Here is a 24,204-nt window from a genome sequence, read left to right as displayed (position 1 = left end):
ATTTCTCACCCATTTTTCTGGGGGTAGTCATTTAAAAGTTCTTTTTATAATTATAAATAGCACTTCACTGAACATTCTTAGGTTTCTTTTGCTTTTTTCTTTCATGTTTGGCTTACAATGAATATTGTAGTGCTAAATAAGGCTAATAAAATGGGTGTTGGGGTGCCTGGCTGGTTCAGTTGGTGGAGCATATAACTCTTGATCTCCAGGTTGTGAGTTCAAGCCCCATGTTGGGTTTAGAGGTTACTTAAAAATAAAAATCTTTTTTTTCTTTTTTTATTCTATTTATTTACTAGAGAGAGAGAGAGAGATGGGGGGGTGGGAGGGAGTGGGGAGAGGGAGAAGCAGACTCCCCGAAGGCCTTGATCCCAGGACCCTACCCCAGCTGGGATCATGACTTGAAGTGGAGGCAGACACTTAACCAACTGAGCCACCCAGGCACCCCTTATAAATAAAAATCTTAAAAAGGGACGCCTGGGTGGCTCAGTTGGTTGGATGACTGCCTTCGGCTCAGGTCATGATCCCGGAGTCCCGGGATCGAGTCCTGCATCGGGCTCCCAGCTCCATGGGGAGTCTGCTTCTCCCTCTGACCTTCTCCTTGCTCATGCTCTCTCTCACTGTCTGTCTCTCAAATAAATAAATAAAATCTTAAAAAAAAAAATCTTAAAAAAGAAAAGAAAAGAAAATGGGTATTATTGGCCATTAGGTATCAATTTTTTAAGTATTGTCTTTCTTTTTGTATGTTTAATTTTGCCTCCTACAGAATGTTTTAAGTGTCTTAAATTTCTTAGATTCTGACTTCTGCTTTCTTACCATATTCTTTCGTGGACCAAGCCGTGCATTTTGAGATTTTCCCTGAGAATGTGTATCAGATGTAAGGATTATGGTCTGCTGCTATCCCATTTCTATTCCTGAAGTATGTCCTTAACCTAGGTTTTAGAGCATAAACAACAGCAGTGGAGGATATTTATTAAAGACTCGCCAGGAGAGAGTTAACTGGTCATTTGGCCATTCTTATGATGAAATGGAGTCTGTTTTTTCCATCCCACTGAGCAGAAGGTTTAGGCATAGCCTTAGGACTCAAGCATTACAATTTTGCTTGCTTGCAGTTTTCCTTTTCGTTCTACCAAGGAGTCATATGTTAGCTCCCTAATGTATTTTGTTTGTACTGGAGTGGTAGGTAAATGGAGTTGGATGGTCCAGACTGTTCTTTCTTTCTCTGTGAGATTAGTTACCAGAGATGATGCCGGGCTTTGGGTGATGAGAATCATAGAACATGTTGTCAGTGTGTGTTTGGAGTCTGTGTCCATCATTTCATGTATGTCTTGGAGACAGCTGCTTCATTTATATTCTTCAGTTTTACTTATCTATGAAATGAGCTGAATGCCTCAGAGTGGTTGAGGTTTGCATGAGCTAATGGATACTAATAATGGTAGATTTAAAGCACCATGTACCTTGAAGGCTTAATTATAGTTATTACTCAGTTACCTTAATGATACTGAGAGAGTATTGATGTTACTGGGGTGTGAAATCCTCCTAGTCAGGGTCATCTTCTAGTGTCTGGTCTAACGATCTGACCTCCAGGAGGAGGCCTTGAGGTTTGTGTTTGAGCATAGTACCGTACCAACATGGGCTACTGAGAGTTTGCAAGATATAACTTTGACAGTGAAGGTAGTAGGTGATATAACACAAGTTTGTGTGTGTGTACATATGCAATATGTTTGACATTTGGAGCAGATGTGTGATCAGAAGGTGACTTTCATTTTTTTGCTGTAATTGCTTATTAAACATAAAAGCCCGATTTCTACAGAGACCACATGATTTATGGTGGTTTTGTGACATTACTAAGTGGCCTATTCTTACAAAGTCGTACTGAATCACATCTCAAAAAAAAATGCAGTGCTAAGGACTATAATTTTTCACATTATAAAGTGAAGTGACTCAGTTATAAAGTAATAGTGATTTTTTTCCCTCTCTAGAAGTAGGGGCAGAATAATCATGTTTTCCCTTCTATAACATTTTAGACATTTTTAGATTTCTCTTGTAAATTCCATGGGAAGTCCCATTTTAAAGATAGACTGGATTGATGTTTGAGAAAATTAGCTTTTATGTAATTTCATGTCTCTTGAAGGGGAGAGCCAGTGTCCTACAGATTCCCCCCCAACCCTGCAGATAGAGAGACTTGATCGGCATATGCTGTTTGTGTCTCACAAGTGTGTAACATCTTCCATACGAACCTCAGTGGGACTGCAAACCTGTTCTCCCTTTTTATTGCTGTTGTTAGTTTTGGCATTGACATGTGTTTGTCCGCTGGTTTGGATAGCTTCTATAGAAGCCTGAAGGATGTTCATTTTCCTCTTTCTTTTTGACAGTCTGGGTTTTAAAGACTGTACCTCTAAATGATTTGCTGCTATCTTGGGTGACTTTTTTTTTTAGTCTAGCAAGGCTGATACGGTTCAGATATTTTTGGCATTTCCTTTGGAAGTTATTTCCAGTATGTGTTCCATTCTCTCCTGATGATAAATTATCATCCTTTAAATATATATTTGCTTTTTAGAAACAGGTGAAATTTGTCTGGAGCCTCCTCTGGCAAATACAGAGAATGATCCAGCTCGATAAAGCCATTGCAGTTCAGAAGTTACCACATAGCCAGCACTTGGAGCGAGAGTCTTCATGCTAAAGAAACCATAGCTTTACTTCATTACTTTACATTAATCAGGTCCTTTAAAGTGTCTCCATTGATGAGCCTTACTTACTAACTCTGATCTTGTCAGACAGATTTTCCAGGAGCAAAGTTTCACTGAAGGTCAAAGGAACTTTTAGCCTCCAAAATGTTAGCATTTTTCTGTTGCAGATTTGAGTGCTTGACCTCCTGATCACTCTGGAGATAACATGTTTATCAGTTTACTGCCTTCTTCAGTCCCCCAGAAACTTTTTTTTTTAAAGATTTATTTATTTATTTGAAAGAGAGAAAGTGTGCGTGCATGTTTGTGCGCGAGTGGGGACAGGGTCAAAGGGAGAGGATCCTGAGCAGCGCTGAGTACAGAGCCTAGTGTGGGGCTTGGTCTTAACCACCCATGAGATCATGACCTGAGTCAAAACCAAGAGTCAGACCCTTAACCTACTGAGACACCCAGGCACACCCCCAGAAACTGTTTTTACTCAGCATCAGATTTACCAGCGCATATATATTAACCCCCTACATGCACAGTAACTTGCCTCTTGTATCCACTCTTCAAGATTCTTCCTGCTGGCCATCAGGACTCTTGGAAGTTCACTTTCCGGGTAAAGTGGTGATCATAGACCAGAACCCAGCTAGATATGTTTTGTTTCATGGCTTATTTTCAGCAAAGTTGAAATCGAACTTAAAAAGAATTATTTATACTTCACTTTTAAGATTATACTTTTAAATTTCTTGGATAGTATTTGATCATCTTTTTTGCTGATAATCGTTTTGTACTAAACTCTGATTCAGTATTGTCTGGGTATGCATCAGCGTTAAAAAGTCCTTTTGGTTTAACCAGATTTCATGCTTTGGGACCAGAATTAGGTTGGGAGATAATACTTGTTTCTACAAAATCTTTGATGTTTTGCAGGTTTCCCATCTTGTATCCAAATACTTAGAGATGAAAGCATTTCTATTTTGTGATATTATTTGGATAATAATTCTGCCTTGACAATATTGTGTCTGGTTTCTCTGTGTAGATTAAGCTGTTCCAGAATATTGAATCAAGTACTGTTGACCTTTGAATAATTCAGGGGTTAGGGGAACCAACTCCCCTCAAACAAAAATCTGCATATGATTTTTAACTCCCCCAAAACTACTGTTGACTGAAAGCCTTAATGGTAAATGGTCAGTTAACACATATTTTGTATGTTATATGTGTTATGTTCTGTATTCTTAAAATAAAGTAAGCTAGAGGAAAAAAAAATGAGAAAATCATAAGGAAAATGCATTTACAATACTATACTGTGGAATATACTATCTGCTAAGTGGCCCCATGCAGTTTAAATCCATGTTGTTCAAGGGTCAACTGTGTCGTACTCCTCTTCTCTTTTTCTTGGTGCCCTCTCAGTACTTACTCATCCAGAAATCTTTTAGTTCCATTGGCCTATTCAGACTCCTTGGTTCTTTACTGGTATCACTTGGAATGGTTATATTTTACATTTTGGGTATTTTTCAATATATGCCTCTGAAATCGTTTTATGTGGTATAATCTCAGTCTGTAGGATCAAAATCTGTCCTTAAGTACAGGATACCTGTTCATTTCCTTGGTATTCATCACCTCTTAAGACAACAGAGCTGTTTTTCGGGATATGTTTGTCACCTCTTCTTTAAGCAGTTTTTCTGTCAGAACTAATTCCAGACTAGGTGTAAGTTAGAGCTGTGGCACTTTCTTAGATTGCTCCCCTTGTGGGAGACACCCACCTCTGATGGTGATCAGGACTTAATGAGACCATGTATGTGAAAGGGCTCTTTCTAAGCTTCATAAAGCACGGTATGAACCTACCTGTATGTGGTAAGAATTTTGGATCAAATGAATTCTGCTGTCTTACTTGGAAGGAGTTTTATTATCGAAGACTACAGAAAGCTAAAAAAACAAGTTTAAAATTTGATCACCATCTTACTTCCTCTGCTCCCTCACTCTCTGACATTTTCTGGTCAGAACACCTGGTAGGTTTTGTTGTTGTTGTTGTTTTTCAAAGATTTTATTTATTTATTTGACAGAGATTACAAGTAGGCAGAGAGGCAGGCAGAGAGAGATTGGGGGAAGTAGGCTTCCTGCTGAGCGGAGAGCAGATGCGGGGCTCCATCCCAGGACCCTGAGATCATGACCTGAGCCAAAGGCAGAGGCTTAACCCACTGACCCACCCAGGTGCCCAGAATACCTGGCAGTTTTTAGGAGTTGGTGGTATAAAGGTTCTGTGCAAAGAGTCCTGGGGAACAATCTCTTGGATATCATAAGTGCCACATACCGTTGGTACTGCCGCTTGGGACAGCTCTTAGGAGCACCACCCACAGCCCGCCCAAGTGTTTTGGGTTTTTTTTTTTTTTTGTGAGTTTCTTTCTTTTTTTCTTTTTAAAATGATAAAACCAAGGTAAGTAAATGACTAGGGAATTGTTTAAAAAAAAAAAAAAAGAATCTTAGGTGTTTGCAACAGAAGACTTTTACACATTTGTATTCAAATATTCTTTACTAAAAGTTTTTTTAAATTAATGGATTCCAATAAGGTGATGCCAACTTCGAAGTTAATTACTGCTGTATTAGAGCTAGAAAAGTCTAAATTTTGGATTTCTTCATTTTATCTTTTAGAATTATGCCCAGCCAAGTCTTCAGTATATCCAGGGACAGCAGATTTTCACAGCTCACCCACAAGGAGTGGTGGTCCAGCCAGCCGCGGCCGTGACAACAATAGTTGCACCAGGGCAACCTCAGCCCTTACAGCCAGTAAGAGAAATATTTCAGTTGATAAAATGCTCATTGGCTGCGTATCTCATCTTTAGAAGGTTTACTTTTTTGTTTTGTTTTGTTTTCCACTCTGTTTTTTGTTTTTAACTTTTGTAGTCCCCAGTTTCGTGTAAGTGCTTATGTCCCAGAGGAAGCATTACTCACCATTTTTTAAAAAATTCTGTGAAATTTACAGCAATGTTGATAGATACATATTTTGCTCCTGCTATCCATTTTATTTGTAATTTTATCTGACTGACTTGTATTTTTATACTTTGGTAGGAATTTTTTTTTTTTTTTTAAGATTTTATTTATTTATTTGACAGATAGAGATCACAAGTAGACAGAGAGGCAGGCAGAGAGAGAGGAGGAAGCAGGCTTCCCGCCGAGCAGAGAGCCCGATGTGGGGCTCGATCCCAGGACCCTGGGATCATGATCTGAGCCGAAGGCAGAGGCTTTAACCCACTGAGCCACCCAGGCGCCCCTTTGCTAGGAATTCTAATGTAACAGTTCTCTCAAGTCACTATTTTTATTTTACGGAGCCCTAGAATATGATACTACACTAGACACTGTGGACTGGGGGTATAGAAATGAGTGATATACTTCACTGTACACGTTGTACAGTATGGCATTCTTCCACATATGGAGGAGGGTACGGGGAAATCTTGAAGTGGGAACTAGGAGGCTGACATTGGAAGCAGTTGAGCAGCCAAACAGAATAACTTACCTATTAGTGCTTTGGAATTCTGACAGTTCAGAGAAGGCTCCTGCAGCGATCCCATGAGTGATGGTGGCTTTTGGCGGGTAGGACAGTGAGTGGAGATGGAGTATAAAGACCGCATGTGAGACATTTGGGGGCTGAGACCGTTTGCACTTCCAGCAGATACTTGAGGGCTTGCTGTGAGTTGGGCCCTTCTAGGAACTCTGAATACAAACCTAAGCTTCCATTCCTGTTCTCAGAAGCTCACATTCCACTTAGAGAGTTAAGGATCACAATGAATAATCCTAAAAGTAGAGATTAGTATCACAAAAAAGTACAATTAGTATCACAAAAAAAGTAGAGCTAGTTTGAGGAGGGAAAGAACCATTCTCAAGTGTGGGAAGGATTAGTAATTTGGTTAAGTTCTGAATGATTTGAAGTGTTTTTTGTTTTGTTTTGTTTTTTGTTTTGTTTTTTTCTTTTTGGATTTGAAGTATTCTTTTTTCCCTCCTGCAAAGATTTTATTTATTTATTTGACAGAGAGACAACGAGAGAGGGAACACCAGCAGGGGAAGTGGGAGAGGGCAAAGTAGGCTTCCTACTGAGTAGAGCCCCTGACACAGGGCTCGATCCCAGGACCCTGGGATCATGACCTGAGCCAAAGGCAAACACTTAATAACTGAGCCACCCAGGTCCCCTGGATTTGAAGTATTCTTAAGTGACACAGAAGCTTAGGGAAAAAAGGTCACTTTAAAGGCTAGAGGACTACAGGAATGAAGCGGAACTGAAGTAGGACACCAAAAACAGCAGCTACATGAAGTAGGGATTAGTGGTATACACAAAGCAGTGATGCTTCAAGACCTGTGTTTGTTTAAAAGTAGTCACATTTTGAAAAAGAAAAAAGTGGTTGCATTTTACCTGAGCCTGGGATCTTGGGTTCCTCATTGATTGCTCAAGCAAAGGTAAAGCTGGAAGAATGATTCTATGTTAACTGGTTTACATAAAATGGACAGTTTAGGGCATATATTCTTACAGCAGTTTATTACGAGTCTTCCAGAGCTACTATAACAAAATGCCACAAACTGAGTGACTTAAACAACAGAAATTCATTTTCTTACTGTTCTAGAGGCTGGAAGTCTGTAAGATCAGATGTCAACAGGCACGTGTCTCCTGAGGCCTCTCCTTGGCTTATAAATGGTTGTCTTCTCACCGTATCTTCACATGGCCTTTTCTCTGCCCACATTCCCTGATGTCCCTTCCTCTTATGAGTGTACCAGTCCTGTTGGATTAGGGCACTACCCTTATGACCTCATTTAACTTTAATTCCCTCTTTAAAGGCACTTTCTCCAAATAGTCACATTGGGAGTTAGGTCTCCAACATATGAATTTGGGGGAAACAATTCAGTCCCTAACAGTGATTGTGAAGTTTTTATGTTTTTCAAAATGTGACACTAAATTTTTTAATATAAATATGAAGTTTTGAACATACGGAAAAATAGATAACAGATAAATGTTAACATTCTGTCATACTTGCTTTTCAGATTTTTGTCTTTAAAAAAAGAGAGAGAGAGTGAGCTCTATATAATTAGTATCCTGAAGTTGGTATATGCCATTTAGCATTGGTTTTATCAAGGTTGAAAGATACTGCTCTAGATAATGAGCTGCTGAATATATTTTTAAAGGTGATCTCTTGGATGGTGAATTTGGAGCCAACTGTCAGTTTTCTGATAGATCCTTAAAGCTATTCATAGAGCCATCTCTGATCATTTCCCAGATTGGACTTTTGTTTTATTGTTTTTCAAAAGAAGAGGTGGAGGATATATGTTTTTACATATTAAGTAGGCTACTTTGTCCTTTTCGGCTAGATTAGAAGAGAGGTCACTGATCAAGAATTTGTGTGTGTTTCTTTTTAGCCTGAAATGGTAGTGACAAATAATCTTCTGGATCTGCCACCCCCCTCTCCTCCCAAACCCAAAACCATCGTCTTACCTCCCAACTGGAAGACAGCCCGAGATCCAGAAGGGAAGATTTATTACTACCATGTGATCACAAGGTAAGAAGGGCTGTGTGGGCATCCCAGGTCAGCTCTCAGTTGGTGGAAGAAGCTGCCGTCAGAAGAGGAGATTGATGGGTGTGGGCTTGATGTCATTGTCTGTTGTTCATTGCGCTTGAGGGCTGCCAGATTTCCAGAATCCCGTCTTAAATGTTATGTCAGACCATAGACTTTAGTCCTTTTTAGAGATATATTTTGGTATATTTTTAATCTGCAAGACTCTTGGAGAAAACTGGAGTTTAAAAAGATAATGACGGGGCACCTGGTTGGCTCATGCATTAAGCGTCTGCTTTGGGCTCAGGTCATGATCCCAGGGTCCTGGGATTGAGCCCCACATCGGGCTCCCTGCTCAGTGGGAAGCCTGCTTCTCCCTCTCCCACTCCTCCTGCTTGTGTTCCCTCTTTCATTGTGTCTCTCTCTGCCAAAAACAAACAAACAAACAAAAAACTTAAAAAAAAAATAAAAAGATAATGACTTCATCTAATATTGTGTAGGTATGAGGGGTCAGAAGCAAACCTTTTCTGTAAGAGCCCAGATATAATGAATATTTTGGGCTTTGCCAGCCAGCCAGTCTCACAACTACTGAACTCTCATTGTTGTGCAAATGGCCCATAGGCCATATATAAATGAATGGTCACTTCTGTGTCCAATAAGACTTGATTTACAAAATAGGCAGGAGGCCAGATTTGGTCCATGAGCCATAGTTTGATGATCCCTGCTATATGCAAAAAGCCCAATTTATCTTTTACCTAGAAGTTTAAAAAAATACATCTTTTAGACAGATAGCTTTATGTGAATGTATGTGCGCTCTTTCTCTCTCTCTCTCTCTCTGTGTGTGTGTATGTACTCACTGGTATATAATTTTATGTGAGTTGTTGGGGTACATGTTTTATAATCTTCTTACCAATCTGTAGAGGACTTTGTCAGTTATAGATAGAACTACATTTTCAGTGCATGCTTATACTGTGTTTCAGGGGTCAGCAAACTATGCCCACAGGCCACTTGTATTTGCAAATAAAGTTTTTGGGGGAATACAGCCACCCCCATTTGTTTAGGAGTTATTTATGGCTGTTTTCACACTATAATGGCAGAGTAGAGTAGTTGTGACAGAGACCATATGGCCTGCAAAGTCAGAGATGATTTACTCTCTGATCATTTATAGAAAAAAGTTTGCCAACTCCTACTCTCTTGTATGGCTGTACGAAATTTTACTTAACCCACCATCATTGTTGGATTTTCACTGTTTTCACTCCAACCCTGGACATCCTTAAAGACACTAATCTTACTGTGCTGTTGGTTAAAAGAAATCGACATTTTAAATTGATAATTACTGTCGGCCTTACCGTTAAAAAAAATTGTACCACTGTAGACTCCCACAAAAAGTATACAGTATTGTCTTTTTCTTGATGTAGTTTCTTCTACTCTTGTAAATCTAATAGGCGAGAGAGCTTATTTTCATTTCTGATTCTTTTATTGTTGAAATGGACTATCTAAAGTAAATTATTGGCCACTTGTATCTTTTGCGAATTGCTTGTTTGGGAGCATCTCCCTGTTCTCTGTCATTATTGTTAGGTCTTTTTATCAAGAGTATTGCAGATGTCTTTGTTTGTAATGCCTTATGAGTTTAAAAATTTCATACAGATAGTTTCCTTTATGTTTTATCAAGCTTGTGTGATGTTGCTGACTAAAGATGGAGTGGTAGGAGAGCACAAGAAGACTGCAGTGGCAGGACTGGCCTGTCAGATAGGCTGCTAGTTCTCTGAGGCTTTGGACATTTTAAGTGATTTTCCCTATAGCATTCCCTGTGGCAGCTGACTTCAGACTCCCGAACATGAATTGTCTTACTTCCAGTTGTTAACTCACAAATCTAGCTTTAAAAAAAAAAAAAAATCTATGCTTGCTTATTTTCAAAGCAACTAATAAACGTGCTGTGAGCTAACAGGGTAGAACCTTTCTTGCAGTCAGTTGAGAATATTTTGAGCCAAGGGCATAAATTTTGATTTTTTTTTTTCCAAGATTTTATTTATTTATTTGACAGAGCGAGAGAGGGAATACAAGCAGGGGGAGTGGGAGAGGGAAAGGAGGCTTCCCACTGAACAGGGAGCCAGCGTGGGGCTCAGTCCCAGGACCCTGGGATCATGCCCTGAGCCTAAGGCAGACGCTTAACGGCTGAGCCACCCAGGCACCCCAGGGCACAAGTTTTTAACCTCAAGTCTTTTCCATGTTATCAGTCATTAAAGCAAAGGGGCACAACCACAGACAAGAAGACTCCTAAAGCAAGGAACAATTTTCTCACATGGCCAAGGATTATGAGGAGTGTGTTGTGATTTATTTTATTTTGCTCCAAGCACATGCTAGGTACAGTCACTGTTGATCTCCTCACCTGCAGAGGGGAGGCAGAGGCAAGCACTGACTCCATGTACTTTTTAGGTTTTGCTGAATCCTCTTTCCAGAACATTAGAGCCTGGTGAGAAATAGGATGTTTGGTTTTACTGCTCTCTTTGACACCCAGTAAACACTGCCACCTCGTTGGCTAGAGAAATACAGTGGGCTAAACAATGTATGTCTCTGGGATAGAATCGTGCTGCTGGAGAAGTAACGAAAGAATGTCTCTATCTTACGAAGCTGACTTATTCTGCCTCATTATATATGTTGTGTTTTATGTGTATATGAGCAGAGATGCCTGTGCCAGAGTTCTTTGCTTTCTGGCCATGACAGCATGGCTGCTCTTACCTTCTTCTAGGCAGACTCAGTGGGATCCTCCTACTTGGGAAAGCCCAGGAGATGATGCCAGCCTTGAGCATGAAGCTGAGATGGACCTGGGAACCCCAACATATGATGAAAACCCCATGAAGGTGAGTGTGGCTTACACATGTTTTCTGATCATTGGGAGTCTGTGTCCTGTCATTTTGCAGGGCCAGTAGACATGTGGTCTTGCGATTCTATTTTCCTCATTGTTCTGGAGAATTAACACATGTAATAAATGCTGGAGAGGACTAAGACATCCAAACCGTACAGAAGTATAGTATGTAGAGCAAAAAATAAAAGCCCTCACTTTCTTTTCAGTTGCTCTCCTATCATCTTACTTCCCTCTGTGGAGATAGATACTGTTAAGTAGTGCAGGAATTCTCAACTGAGAGCAGTTTTGCTCACCAGAGGACATTTGATAATAATATTTAGAGACATTTTTGTTTGTTACAGCTGTGGGGATGCTACTGGCTTCTAGTGGGTAGAGGCCAGGGAAGTCACGAAATATCCTACAGTGCTTAGGACAGTTCCCCACAACAAAGAACTGGCCCACAATGTCAGTAGTGCCAAGGTTGTGAAACCTTTCTTTGGCATATGTTCTTCTAGAACTTTCTGGAAAGCACACACAGGTGTCTCTCCCCTTCCTTCCTTCCTTCCATTTTAAACACACAGATACAATCATGGTATTTGTACTCCATCATAACCTCCTTTAACCTCCCTTAGCTCTTTGGGCACTTGACTGGCTCAGCCAGTGGAGCATGCGACGCTTGATCTTGGGGTTGTGAATTTGAGCCCCACGTTGGGTGTAGAGATTACTTAAAAATAAAATCTTAAAAATACCTACTATCTATCTATCTATCTATCTATCTTAGCTCTTGTAGATATGCTGCATTCTTTTTGATGCTCTGTGTTTCTTTTTAAATGTGTTTTAGCTCATTAAAATCTTACATAGGTGGTGTGGTTCAGTGTCCTGCCATTTTGGGATTGATGGGTCTCGAAAAAGGTTAACTGTTTACATAAAACCTCACCAAAGGAATATGCTACATGCCCCCCCAACCCCCACTTTTTTTTTTTTTTTTTTAAAGAGATGGAACAGAAATATTTTACTATGGAGATACTATTTTTACAACGAAGAAGGCAAAAAGCTTATTCCTCATCTCTCCCTCTGACAATATAGTAAATACAATTAGAGATCAAGTAAATTAAATACTCAGTGACTGACTTACAACCATTTTTATTCCCGTTTGTAACAGGACTCAACTGTCTCCTAGGGTGAGGTGTCCTGAATGAAATCAAAGACCATATTTCTGTGTCCTAAGATGTGAATAGTACTCCCCCCCCCCCCACCCAACAAGAAGAGTCTCTTAACTAGTTAAGTCATTGGAGAAATTGGGAAGGGGACAGAAAGGAAGGAGCTGGAGTGAGAGAGTAAAATGGAAACAGCATACCTTTTTTCACATTTTATTCAGTTTGGGAGAAATGTTTTTCTTTCTTCATATATTTGGCATTTGCCCAAAGAAGTATGCACTTAAGTTAAATCCATGTGGAGCTTAATAAACTTCAAAAGAATCATTTGAGTCACTTAACCACATCACTGTAGCTATGGTATTGTCACATCTTCTTGACTCATTTAGGAATATGCACAGGAGTGTCAGGCAGCTGCCTCTGAAAGTATCCAGAAGCTCACTAACAAGAAGTCACAGTAGCTCCCTCTTTCCAGACTTCTGTAGCTCTGTTAGTTATATCTTTTGAAAAATAAACAGAAGGTTTGAGAAGAGATCTCTGGTGCAGAAATACAGCTGAGCTCTGAGACCAAGTTTATGAAGCATGTCAAGAGACATTACCTTTTGCACCTTGACTGTTAATCATGATTCAGTCTTTTGGTCTGTAGAGTATTGTTTGATTGTAGGAGATGTATAATGCAAAAGCTCACTATATACATATTACTCAAAGTGACTGTATTTATCAGGTTGTATCTGGTAACATACAGAGAAAGTAAGAAACCTGTTCTAGTCAAGGCTGTGGGTTCTTAACTCCTGCCCTAGATTAGTTACACTAGATACATACACTGAATTCCCAAAAAATACTCTAAATTCATGTGATATTCACAGTGACAACTGTGGAGAAATATGTGGCTGTATAATTAGGTTTTAGTGGAAAACAGTTCTAATATAAACATACTGGAGCATCAGTTCAAAGTTAGGATTAGAATTAATACTATTCTTGGGGCGCCTGGGTGGCTCAGTTGGTTGAGCGACTATCTAATAATGGAAGAGCGTTCCTTTGTGATTTTCTAAAATGTCAACAATAAGGGGTGCCTGGGTGCCTCAGTTGGTTGAGCGTCTGGCTCTTGATTTCATCTCGGTCATGATTTCAGGGTTGTGAGATCGAGCCCTGCATAAGCACTGGGGAGGGAGCCTGCTTAAGATTCTCTCTCTCCCTCTCCCCACTTTAAATAAATAAACAAATAAAATATCAGTGATGAGAGGGAAGATTTTGTTCTTAACTAATAGTACTCCACCACTCATTAGCTTAAATTTAAATTAGTGGTCTAACGTAAGAGACTGCAAAGAACTCTATGTATTTTTAATACTTTTTTTGAAGCCGGGTAATAGGCTTCTGAAAGAATAATCTATTAGCTATATACTGTTACTCTGTTTATTATTTTTTGGTTTATTATTATATTTTGGTTTATTATATTTGGTTTATTATTTTTGTTACTTTGTTTAGTATGTGAGCATGTATTTTATCCCTCAAAGTGTGCCTCATTTGTTACAGAAGGACAGACCAGGAAAGTTAAGAAATCAGCACACTTGCATTTATAGCAGAGAGGTGTTTGACTGAAGGACTGAAATGTATACTTGTAAGAGTACTAGAGTTTTCTCCAATTCACATAGTGTAGCCTTTCTCTAGCATTTCTTAAAGGCTAGTCTCCTGACATTTGTTTCAATTATATCATTAAATTATTTCAGGAATGTTAAGCAACAGACAACAAGAAGCCCATTCAGGAGTCTGCAAAAGCAAATATAAGTCCAGCATTTAACTCAAAAATAACTCTGTTGTATCGCTGTGCCCCCTGTGTGTCAGGATAAGGTGATGGTGTATGTGTAAAGATGAGAAGGAGTGGGAAATTAGAGAAAACATTCCTCCTACCTCTTAATTGCCTGAGAGGGGTTACAAGTGAGACTTCTTTTTTTTTTTTTTTTTTTTAAAGATTACAACTGGGGCCACGGCAGGCAAAGGAAGAAGCAGACTCTCCACAGAGCAGGGAGTGCGAGACTCAAACCCAGAACCCTGGGATCATGACCTGAACCAAAGGCAGACACTTAACCCACTTAGCCACTGGTGTCCCCAGAGTGAGACCTCTAATAGAGATACAAAGATACCTCCTTTCAGAGAAAATAGGAGAGAAACTGATCCATTCTTCTTCTTTGCCTTAGTACAAATACATACATAACCCTCTCTCTGGGAATTCAGATCATATTGAGAGTGCACAAAGTAATTAGGTTGCCAAATAAAGTTCTCATTGTGAACAGATAATGATAGGTTAGAGGTGTTTTCTCTCCCACATGGAATCAGAGTCAGACCAAAACAGGACTTTTATAATATAACTTCAGTTCCTTGAGTGCATTTGCCTGTTCATGAAATAGGTGTACTATTTCTACCTGAGCAGAAGGTAAAAATCAATTTGAGGTTTTACACCTAATGTTAGATTTTATGTAAATGGCACATTTGGTAACCAGCTCGAAACACTCTAGCCATGTAATTCAGAAGAAAGGAAAACAAACTGTCTTTCTGTGGCCATTTGCTTTTGTCTAAAATTTTTCTCCCTACTCTTGCATATAAAATATTTTGTTGTTTGCAGCATCTTTTTTTTTTTTTTAAGATTTTATGTATTTATTTGACAGAGATCACAAGTAGGCAGTGAGGTAGGTAGAAAGAGAGGAGGGGGAAGCAGGCTCCCCGCTAAGCAGAGAGTCAGTTATGGGTAATGAAAAGGTATGTTATAAAACCATTCATAAGAGTTTGAGTTGATCTGCTTTGGTGCTTACAAATCCCTCTATCTGTAGTGCCATTCTGAATTTTTAGAGCCCGATGTGGGGCTCCATTCCAGGACCCTGAGATCATGACCCAAGCTGAAGGCAGAGGCTTTAACCCACTGAGCCACCCAGGCTCCCCTGCAGCGTCTTTAATATTACACCTTTATATTTGCAAATGCTCTTTCAGTTGTAAATAACAAAAATGCAGCTCAGGCCAGCATAAACATAAAGAGACATACTGGTCTGTATAACTTGGGAGTAGAAGATTATTGCAGTCTTTGATTCTGCTTCTGTCTGTGTGTAAACATAGCAAGTGTCAAATGTGGAAATTCTTTTAAGGAACACAGCTCAGTAGTAGTTGGGAGTCCTGTGTAAAGCGCTGTGTGCTGTGGCTGAGGGTGAGGGATGACGGTGGTGTGCCCTGAGCCCCCACCACTCAGATAGCTCACCTGCTCATGGGGTGATCCCTGCGACTCCTGTGTTAACTGTCCTTGATTTTCAGTTAGTGATTCACATACAGAATCAGTAAGATCAATTTCTGGATAGCCAGGAGCTGAGTCACCTTCAGCTCTTATGAAATTAGAGTTTAGTGATCTTTGAGTATGAATAATTTTTTTGGTGTTATTTTGGTTCATTACCTAGAGGGTAGAAGAGAATACTTGTGAAATCCACTCAGGTGCTGTGGACTGTGGAAGCTGGGAGAAGTCTGACCATCACCTGCCACAGAAGGCTGCCCCTCCATATGGGACATCTTTGAGTGGGCAGTGATATGGTGAGATGCCTGACTTCAGGAACATTTACATTCCTTGGTGAAGGGCAGGCACTTTGGGCAGTAGGAAAGCTGTTCTTCAGAGATTTTTCAAAATCTCCTCACGGAGAAGAAATAAACTATATATGAAATTTTCACAAGTTAAAGATTTAAGAAGGTTTTGTACAGATTTTGGCTTTAGGTGCTTTACCTATCAAGAATAAAAGGAAGTTTATTCAGCTTATCTATGACCTAGAGGTACTTAAAATAAAAATTGATTGAATGAATCTCTCAGGAGAGTAGCTGAGTGGCTCCTTAATGTCTACAATGTTTATATCTCAGGGCTTTTGTCAGAGCCCTAAAATTCGGAATGACGCTTCAGATAGAGGGATTTGTAAGCACCAAAGCAGAGAAACTCAAACTCTTATGAATGGTTTTATAACATACCTTTTCATTACCCATGACTCTGACAGTCTTTGCCTTTTGATTGGTGTGTTTAATCTATGGACATTTAGTAAATGTGTCAGTAAGGTTGGGTTTAAGATCTACCCTCTTACTATTTTCTAATTTTTCATCTGTCTTCTGTCTTGGGGGGGGGGTGTGCTTTCTTTTGGATTAAATTTATATTTTTGCCTCAAATAGTTCACTGGCTTTTCTATTGGCTTATTAGCCATTCCTCTTTTACTTTTTAGTAGTTGCTCTAGGGAGTGGTTATTAGACTGTAGTGTGGGGACCTTAGGGATTTTAAGACCCTTTCAAGGGAGCCATGAGGCCAAAACTATTTTCATAATAATGCTAAAATATAAGCCTTTGCCACTCTCATCCATTCACAAGTATACCGTGGAATTTTCCAAAAGATACATGACATGATTGAATACAGAAGGAAGTGAGAATCCAGCTGTCTTCTGTTAAGCCTGACATTTAAAGAGATTTCCAAAATGTGAAAAACTGTGCTACTCTTACCAGTTTCTTTAGTTTTGGAAAAGAAAGTTATCTTTTCACAAAAAAATTATATTCACATATGATGGGTTTGTTAATGCTGTTTAAAAAGAAATGAATATTTTTTTCTGTTTGAATTTAATCCCCCCCCCCTTTTAAAGATTTTATTTGAGAGAGAGCATGCACACAAGTTGAGGGGGAGGGGCAGAGGGTTCCCGCCAAGCAGGGAGCCTGATGTGGGGCTCCATCACAGGACCATGGGATCATGACCGGAGCCCATGGCAGACACTTAACCGACTGAGCCACCCAGGCACCCCTGAATTTAATTTCTAATACGGTATATTTGGTTAGATAGAACCAATATGAACGAAAGCTCTCTGGGGTCCTCAATATTTGAAGAGCAAAAAGGAATCCTGAGACGTAAAAGTTTGAGAACTACTGCTCTGTAGCTTACAATATGAATATTTATCTTATTAGAGTGTCCTGTTACATCAAATACCATTTTATGGATAATTCTAAGAACCTCCTTACATTTGGCCCCCTCCTGTCCATTGTTCTGTTGTTGCCATATATTTTTTTTATTCTTTCATATGCTATGAACCCCAGAATTTATTATTTTTTGCTTTAAATAGTTTATTATAGGTTAAAGAAAAATTTTTAAACTTGGGAGCAAAGTCTTTTATTTGACCACATATTTGCCATTTCTCATACTCTTTATTCTTTCATGTAGATTTGAGCTTTTTCTGGAACCCTTTTCCTTTAGACTGAAGAGTTTCCTTTAATATTTCCTCTAATATTTCAGGTCTAATGGTGATGAGTTCTCTCAGTTTTCATTTGTCTGAAACAAGGTTCTTTTCTTTCCTGTTTTGTTTTATTTTTTAATAGACTATTTTTTAGAGCAGTTTTAGGTTCATGTCAAAATTGAGTGGAAAGTACAGAAAGTTTCTATATAACACCTCCCTGTCACTACACATGTGCGGCTTCCCCCCACTATCAACAGCCTGCCAGAGTGGTCCATTTATTACAGTGAACCTGCCTTAACATATCATTGTCCCTCAAAGTCTGTAGTTTGCATTAGGATTCTTGATGTCGAACACTCTGTGGGTTTGATAATGTGTAATGGCATGTATCCACTATTACGGTATCAAACAGAATAGTTTCACTGCCCTAAATATCTTCTGTGCATCCCTCCCTCCTTTTCTACCTCCCTCATCCCTATCCCTGACAACCACTGATCTTTTTACTGTCTCTCTAGTTTTGCTTTTTACAGAATGTCATATAGTTGGACTCATAGTATGTTGCCTTTTCAAATTCATTTCATTCACTTAGCATTATACATTTAAAGTTCCTTCATTATACAAATGAGTCTTTTCATGACTTGCTAGCTCATTTCTTTTTAGCATTTAACAATATTCCACTGTCTGGATCTACCACAGTTTATGTATTTGTCCTCTAGCTACTGAAGGACATCTTGGTTGCTTCCAAGTTTGTGGAAGTTATTATGGGCATAAATTTTCCATTCATTTGGTAGATACCGAGAATCACAGGTATGGATCCTATTATAAGTGTATGTCCAGTTTTGTAAGAAACTGCCAGAGTACCTTTATTTTTGAAGGATATTTTTACTGGGTAGAGACTTCTAAGTTGATACTTTATTTCCCCCTTTCACCACTTTAAAAGGTGTTACTCCATTTTGTCCTTGCTTAACAGTTGTTTCTAATAAGACTGTCTTATCTTTGTTCTCCCAAATATAATGTCTTTCCCCCTTTCTGTGTGGAGAAAAACCTTAATTTTCTCCTTATAATTGGTTTTTAAGAATTTGATTGTGGGGGCGCCTGTGTGACTCAGTCATTAAGTGTCTGCTTTCAGTTGGGTCATGGTCCCGGCTCCTGGGATTGAGCCCTGCACTTGCTTCTCCCTCTACTGCTCCTCCTGCTTGTGTTCTCTCTCTCACTCACTCTCTCTAAAATAAATAAATAAAGAAAAGAGAAGGGCGCCTGGGTGGCTCAGTGGGTTAAAGCCTCTGCCTTCGGCTCAGGTCATGATCCCAGGGTCCTGGGATCGAGCCCCACATCGGGCTCTCTGCTCAGCAGGGAACCTGCTTCCCTTCCTCTCTCTGCCTGTCTCTCTGCCTGCTTGTGATCTCTGTCTGTCAAATAAATAAAATCTTTTAAAGAAATAAATAAAAAGAAAAAAGAATATATGTATAGAATGCTGTGGGAACACAGTGATTAATGGTCTGAGAAGATGCATCAGTGATATGTCAGAGAAAACATGATTTTACCTGTAGCCAAGGTAGGCAGGAGAGAGCATTCTAGGTAGATAAAGCAGTTTTTGCAAAGGCATAAAGTCAGGATAAGACAGAGTGTATAAAGGTAATATAATTTGGTACAATGAGAATTTGGTGCATATGGGGTAGTGAGCAAGACAGAAATATGGAAATGTAGGTCAGATTTTAATTGTCTAAGATCTTGGTGTCCTACTGATGTGATTACTGTATGATAGGTACTTGGGAATCAGTGAATGCTTTTAAAGCAGGGGAATCAGTTAAATGTGTTTCCCTTGAGCAAAACATTTGGGGGGCTCATGGGCTCATTTGAAAAGGTAAGAATGGTAGCAGGGAGATCAGATTGGAGGGTATTATATTAGCTTAGGCAAAGTGGGGGGTTAAGAATGGAGATTTTGGGGATTCATGCAAAGATGTTTAAGATGCATTGTGGTCAAGGCTTCACAAACAAGGATATTGAAGAGGCAAGGATAGCCTAACGATGGCTTGGGGAGGTAAAATCTCATTATTCAGTCTAGGGGATGAAGGAAAGATAAGGAGGAGGTTTGGAAATAAGTTCAGTGTGGAATTTGACCTTCTTACAGGATCCAGGATAAGAAATGGCTGGTAGACAGTTGTGTCTAGGTTTGAGTCATCAGTAAATTGGTGGTTTTTTGAAACATTAGGGGGATACGGTACCCATATGGGTAAGGTGTGTAATGGGCAGAGAATTCTTTGAGGAGTGCTGTGAGGTGCTGGATGGGTGGTTTTGAAAGCTTTTGATGCTGAGACTAAGCATCTGTGAGAGCCCTCCTTCTCTGTTTTCCTCCAGTGTTGTTACCTCCTCTTGGTCATCTTGTGCTCTCTTCCATCATCCATCATGTGGTGAGTGTAATGTCAAGCCTTCCCTTTGAGGACCTCAGATGTGAATCATTCCTGACTGCTTGCATGATTGAGAGACAGCAGCTTTTACTGCTGCTTTCTGGCTTTTAATGAACATTCAGACACAAGTGTAGTAGATGTCCTAAGTGTAACTATGTGGAGTGTTTGTTGGGTTGAGGGAGTCGGAAGAGGATGGGATCAGAGGCCAAGAATCTTTTCAATTAATGGTCCCATCTTTGGCATTGGGGTAATTTGCAAAAGGATTCCATATGAAATCACTTCCCAGCAATGGAGAGGGATCCAGGAAATCATATTTGAGAGAGGATTGTCAAAAACCAGAGCCCAGATCTCTGCAGACCAGATAGTTAAGTTGCCCAGTAAGCACAGCCTGCCTGATAGCTAGGGGACCAGAGAGAAACTCCCAGGACTGTACTACACTCAAGGCCAGATGGAAGGAGTAGGAGGCCTTCTGGTTCTTAGTGATGGCTTTAGGACCTTCGTTCCGGGTTGATCAGCTCCACTTTTAGGGAAGTAGATGGGGCCTGTGTGTAATTTAGTCAGGCTTTTAAAACACTCTTTCTAGAAGCCACTTTAGAGATCTTTCTGTTCCTATCCAGTCCTTCCTTCTCCAGTCTCCACCCTTTTTTTCTTGACAGAACGAAGTGTGGTGCCTTATTTAGAACTAACACTGAAATAAATATTTTTGTTCTTTCTACTACCAGAGGTGGTCGCAACTCCAACACAGAATATACTAAGCTTTTATTATTTTCAAGCCTCCTTCTTACTTCACCTTTTAATTGATGTACACAGGCTCACATGTTGTAGAATTTAGGTTGAATTGTGTAGTGTTTCTGATAAGCTCAATTTCTGCTTCTGGATTCATACTGCCCTGAAAGATAAAAAAGTTCCTCCTTGAATAATGTTTTACATTTTGTGTTCCAAAGGACATTTACTAAAATCCCGGGAGAGAGAAGCATTAGGTTGGTATATCCTGCTCTCTTTGTCAGGACTCCTTCCAGCCAGCCTGTGCTCCTGAGTTCTGAGGCACTTGGGCTCTGGGACATGGTCATTTCTGCTTATATAACAGAGGATGGAGTTTGCGTTTGTTGTGCCAAACAGTGTGTGGTTACCAGAGCCACCCATTATGCCTAAAGTCATTCCCTTTCTGAACTAGAAAGACTTGAAACCTCACCTTGGGTAATGTGAAGATACTTAGGCCTTCCCTGTTATATTCATATCTGGTCATATTCTAGCCAGATGTCCTGGAGTCCAGATATGCCCCTGATGAAGGCTGACAGCAGGACGAGCTGCTAGAGGCAGTAAGGTCTGGCTGTCTCCCAGGCCCTCCGCCCACATTTCATTGCGTGCTCTCATCTGGCTGCTGTTCACATAGTTTCCCGCCCAAATCCTCCATTGGCTGATGATGCCCCATAGGAGCCAGTGGGTGGAAAAGGCAAGCTGATTATTGCAGAAACCCTGGGAAAACATTGTGGGGTTTTTTTGTTTTTTTTTTTGTTTTGTTTTGTTGTTGTTGTTTTTTTTTTTGCCTATCAGAGTGCTTCCCCCCCCCCTCTGGTGGGTTCCTGGAATCTCAGGAAGACCACTTGCATGACAGCTAGATGTTCTCTGCTGCATGGGAGAGCTCATTATGTTTCTGGGACCATTGGTCCAGGCTAATTCGGTCTTTTCTGGTGTGGAAGGATTTTTAATTGGCAGTAGGCATTTGAGAAGGTTATCTACACTGGTTTTAAAAGTTACATATTATAGAGAGGCTGACATTTTAAATGGGACTTTACTGGAGTTGGGGAGGTTTTTCATGTCCGTGTCCGTCAGGTGCTGTCCTTCACTCTGACTCTGGCTCCAGGTATTGCTCGGCATTGGGCCTTAGGAAGTGTTAGCGGGTTTCTGAAATCATCTCTCATGCCATTTGCAGACCACAGACCAAGGAGGGATACGTGAATTTCAAGTACTCCCTTGAGCACTTCCTTTGGGTAATGATTTCCATGATGTAAGTCTAGGCACCCTTCATTTGAGTCTCTTTTCTCAGTCCCAGTTGCTCAGCACTCAGAAGGACCACAAGAGCTAGACAGAACTCAGTGGGCTGCACTCTGTAACTGTGTCTTTAATGCCCTACCACCCTCACCAAGTCAGAGATTAAATTAGAAAGCTGTTACATATGCACTAGGCTTACTTATTAGCTTTCTGAACACATACCCCATTCAGAGGGAAGCCGAACACTCCTCTTTACACAGCGCCCTTACTGAGAGTCTGGCCTCTTCCTGTAGGGCCAGGAGCCTTGAGACGGCTGTCCTACCTCCAGGGGCTTTCTGGAAGCCTTCCTGTTGCTCCTCATTTCTGAGAGCAGCTGAGGGTGTGTCGATGTTTCCTTGGCTTATTCAGGCCCTTCTTGAGCCCTTGCTACCTGAGGTCTTACCGTGAAGCACAGCAGCCCACTCCCCTACTGGAAAAAATAACCACAAAACCCCATAGCAAAACATTAGGAAACAGAGTTACAGTGTGCTTTTTGGTCCTGTTTCCTGAAAACAGGTCGAATCTGTATGTTCTGAATCTGTATGTACTCTGCCCTCCCCTTCCCGCTCCCACAGCCACAGAAAGTAGAAAAATGGAAAATATGTGAGGTTTTTATAACAAATCAGAGAAAGCAGATTTGTAGCAGCCCAAAGCCAAGGGAGTGCCACCTTTCTCTGGAGCCAGTCCAGAGCAAAGGGAGCTGAACAGCTCCTCCATCACCAGTGCCTTCAGACTGTTTATGGAAATGGAATAATCAGCACTGGGGGATGGGAGGGGAGTCGAGAAATTCTCTGCTCTCAGCGGCTAGCGGAAACATGAAGTACCTATAATAGCAACTGCGGTGGCTCTGTCTGTCTGAAAGCTTTCCGAAGGGAATGCTCGTAAATCTTTTCTGTGGAAAATTATGTTTACTAGTGAGGGGCTTGATGGTTGGTGGTGGGCAAAGGTGTGGGGAGATGGCCCTGCGTGGCAGGTGCTCTGAATGCCAGGGCTGCTGGCCCCCGGCCTCTCAGCAGTGGCTGCTGAGGGGGAGCTTGGCAGCCTCCTCTCTAGCACAGCGGGGAAGGAGTATTTTTAGGTTTGTTATCATGTTACCAGCTTGGGACAGAGTATTTTCTGTGTCTTTGCATCGATTAATCTGTTCACTGACTGGGGTGGGCCGCGACTTGAATGGCCCTCGTCTCTGCGGCCCACCCCCTGCCCCCCTTACCATGACCTGTCTTTAGTCTTCACATTCCTGAGCTGGAGATAGCAGCCTGCAGGGAGCCTCTGCCGAGGGCTGAGACTCTTCCCTACAGTGCAGCCATACTGCCTTCGGAGGAAAGATGACGTGTACCCAGGGGGAACAGAGAGGCATGGATGAGGACCGTGGTGTGGTCTGACTGTCCAGTTATGTGGTGAAGGGTCTTCAGAACAGAGCATTCTGCCTTTATCCTGGAATCCTAGAATGTCAGAGCCGGGAGAAGTAGAACTCCCTGAGCCCAGGCCTCCTTGACATTGTGCGTCCTGACGCTCAGAACAGGGACCTGAGAGGTCCATCAAACAGCACGTTCTTCTGCAGAGAGGGTGACTCTGAAACAACTGGAGATGCTAGGAATATCAAAGATGTAACTTTAACTTAGGGCAGAGAACGTGGTTCAGAGGAAGGAGGCCACAGCCAGGTGACAGAATTGAAACATGCGGTGGGACTGGGGGTAACAGCAGCCAAGCTGACTCCCAGCCACGCCCGCTTAGGATTCTAAGTGGATCTTAATACCATGAGTCAGGTGTCCCAGCTGGGGGAAAGAAAGGAGCATTCTGGAACATCAGGACATCACTGACCTGACCTCTTGTGCCAGCACTGTTAACGTTTTCTTTTCCATTTCTAGACCTCAAAAAAGCCTAAGACGGCAGAAGCGGACACCTCCAGTGAGCTGGCTAAGAAAAGCAAAGAAGTATTCAGAAAAGAGGTAAGGTTTGGTGGGTGTGGGCCCTAAGCTCCACAGGCTTAAGCCTGAGTCCTTTCCTTTCTTGTCCTGAGTGTTAGGCTGCCCTGCATTTGGGTCTTCCCTTGCTTTTGTGGTGTGACTGTATGGTCGCCACGTGAGGGGGGCCCACCAAAACGGTCCTTTGTAGGTGGGTGGTAAGCACTTTCATATCCATTGTCATTTCATCCCTGTAGCTGCTCCTGAGGTAGGCAAGACAGGAACTGTCATCTTATGCAGGTGGAGGACCTCTTAAGGTTCAGAGAAGGTAAGTTCTAGACAGAAGACCTGAACTCCAGCCCTCTGGCTCAAAGTCTAGTTCTGTTCCTGCAGCCTTTCATTTGGTGGCTGCCTTATCCTCAGGGGATTGGGAGAAAGCAGCT

General features: G+C 41.0%; 1 protein-coding gene across 2 annotated transcripts in view; it reads left to right on the top strand.

Annotated features, from left to right (window-relative positions):
- Positions 1-24,204, top strand: part of LOC111144347 (SET domain containing 2) — a 127,311-nt gene that overhangs the window by 100,455 nt on the left and 2,652 nt on the right. For both annotated transcript variants that reach the window (XR_002640386.1, XM_022498607.1), the window contains 4 exons: positions 5,316-5,450; positions 8,064-8,203; positions 10,947-11,058; positions 23,726-23,806. Coding sequence is in view for 1 of the 2 variants with exons in the window: in XM_022498607.1 (XP_022354315.1) it covers positions 5,316-5,450; positions 8,064-8,203; positions 10,947-11,058; positions 23,726-23,806 (468 nt within the window). In the remaining variant the exon portion in view is untranslated. The remainder of the gene's footprint in view (positions 1-5,315; positions 5,451-8,063; positions 8,204-10,946; positions 11,059-23,725; positions 23,807-24,204) is intronic.

The sequence above is a fragment of the Enhydra lutris genome, unplaced genomic scaffold, assembly GCF_002288905.1.
Source record: "Enhydra lutris kenyoni isolate GAN:26980312 unplaced genomic scaffold, ASM228890v2 scaffoldscaffold10, whole genome shotgun sequence".
Taxonomy (NCBI): Eukaryota; Metazoa; Chordata; class Mammalia; order Carnivora; family Mustelidae; genus Enhydra; species Enhydra lutris.
The sequence above is the reverse complement of the archived record's forward strand: the minus strand, read 5'-3'. Positions and strand labels throughout refer to the sequence as shown.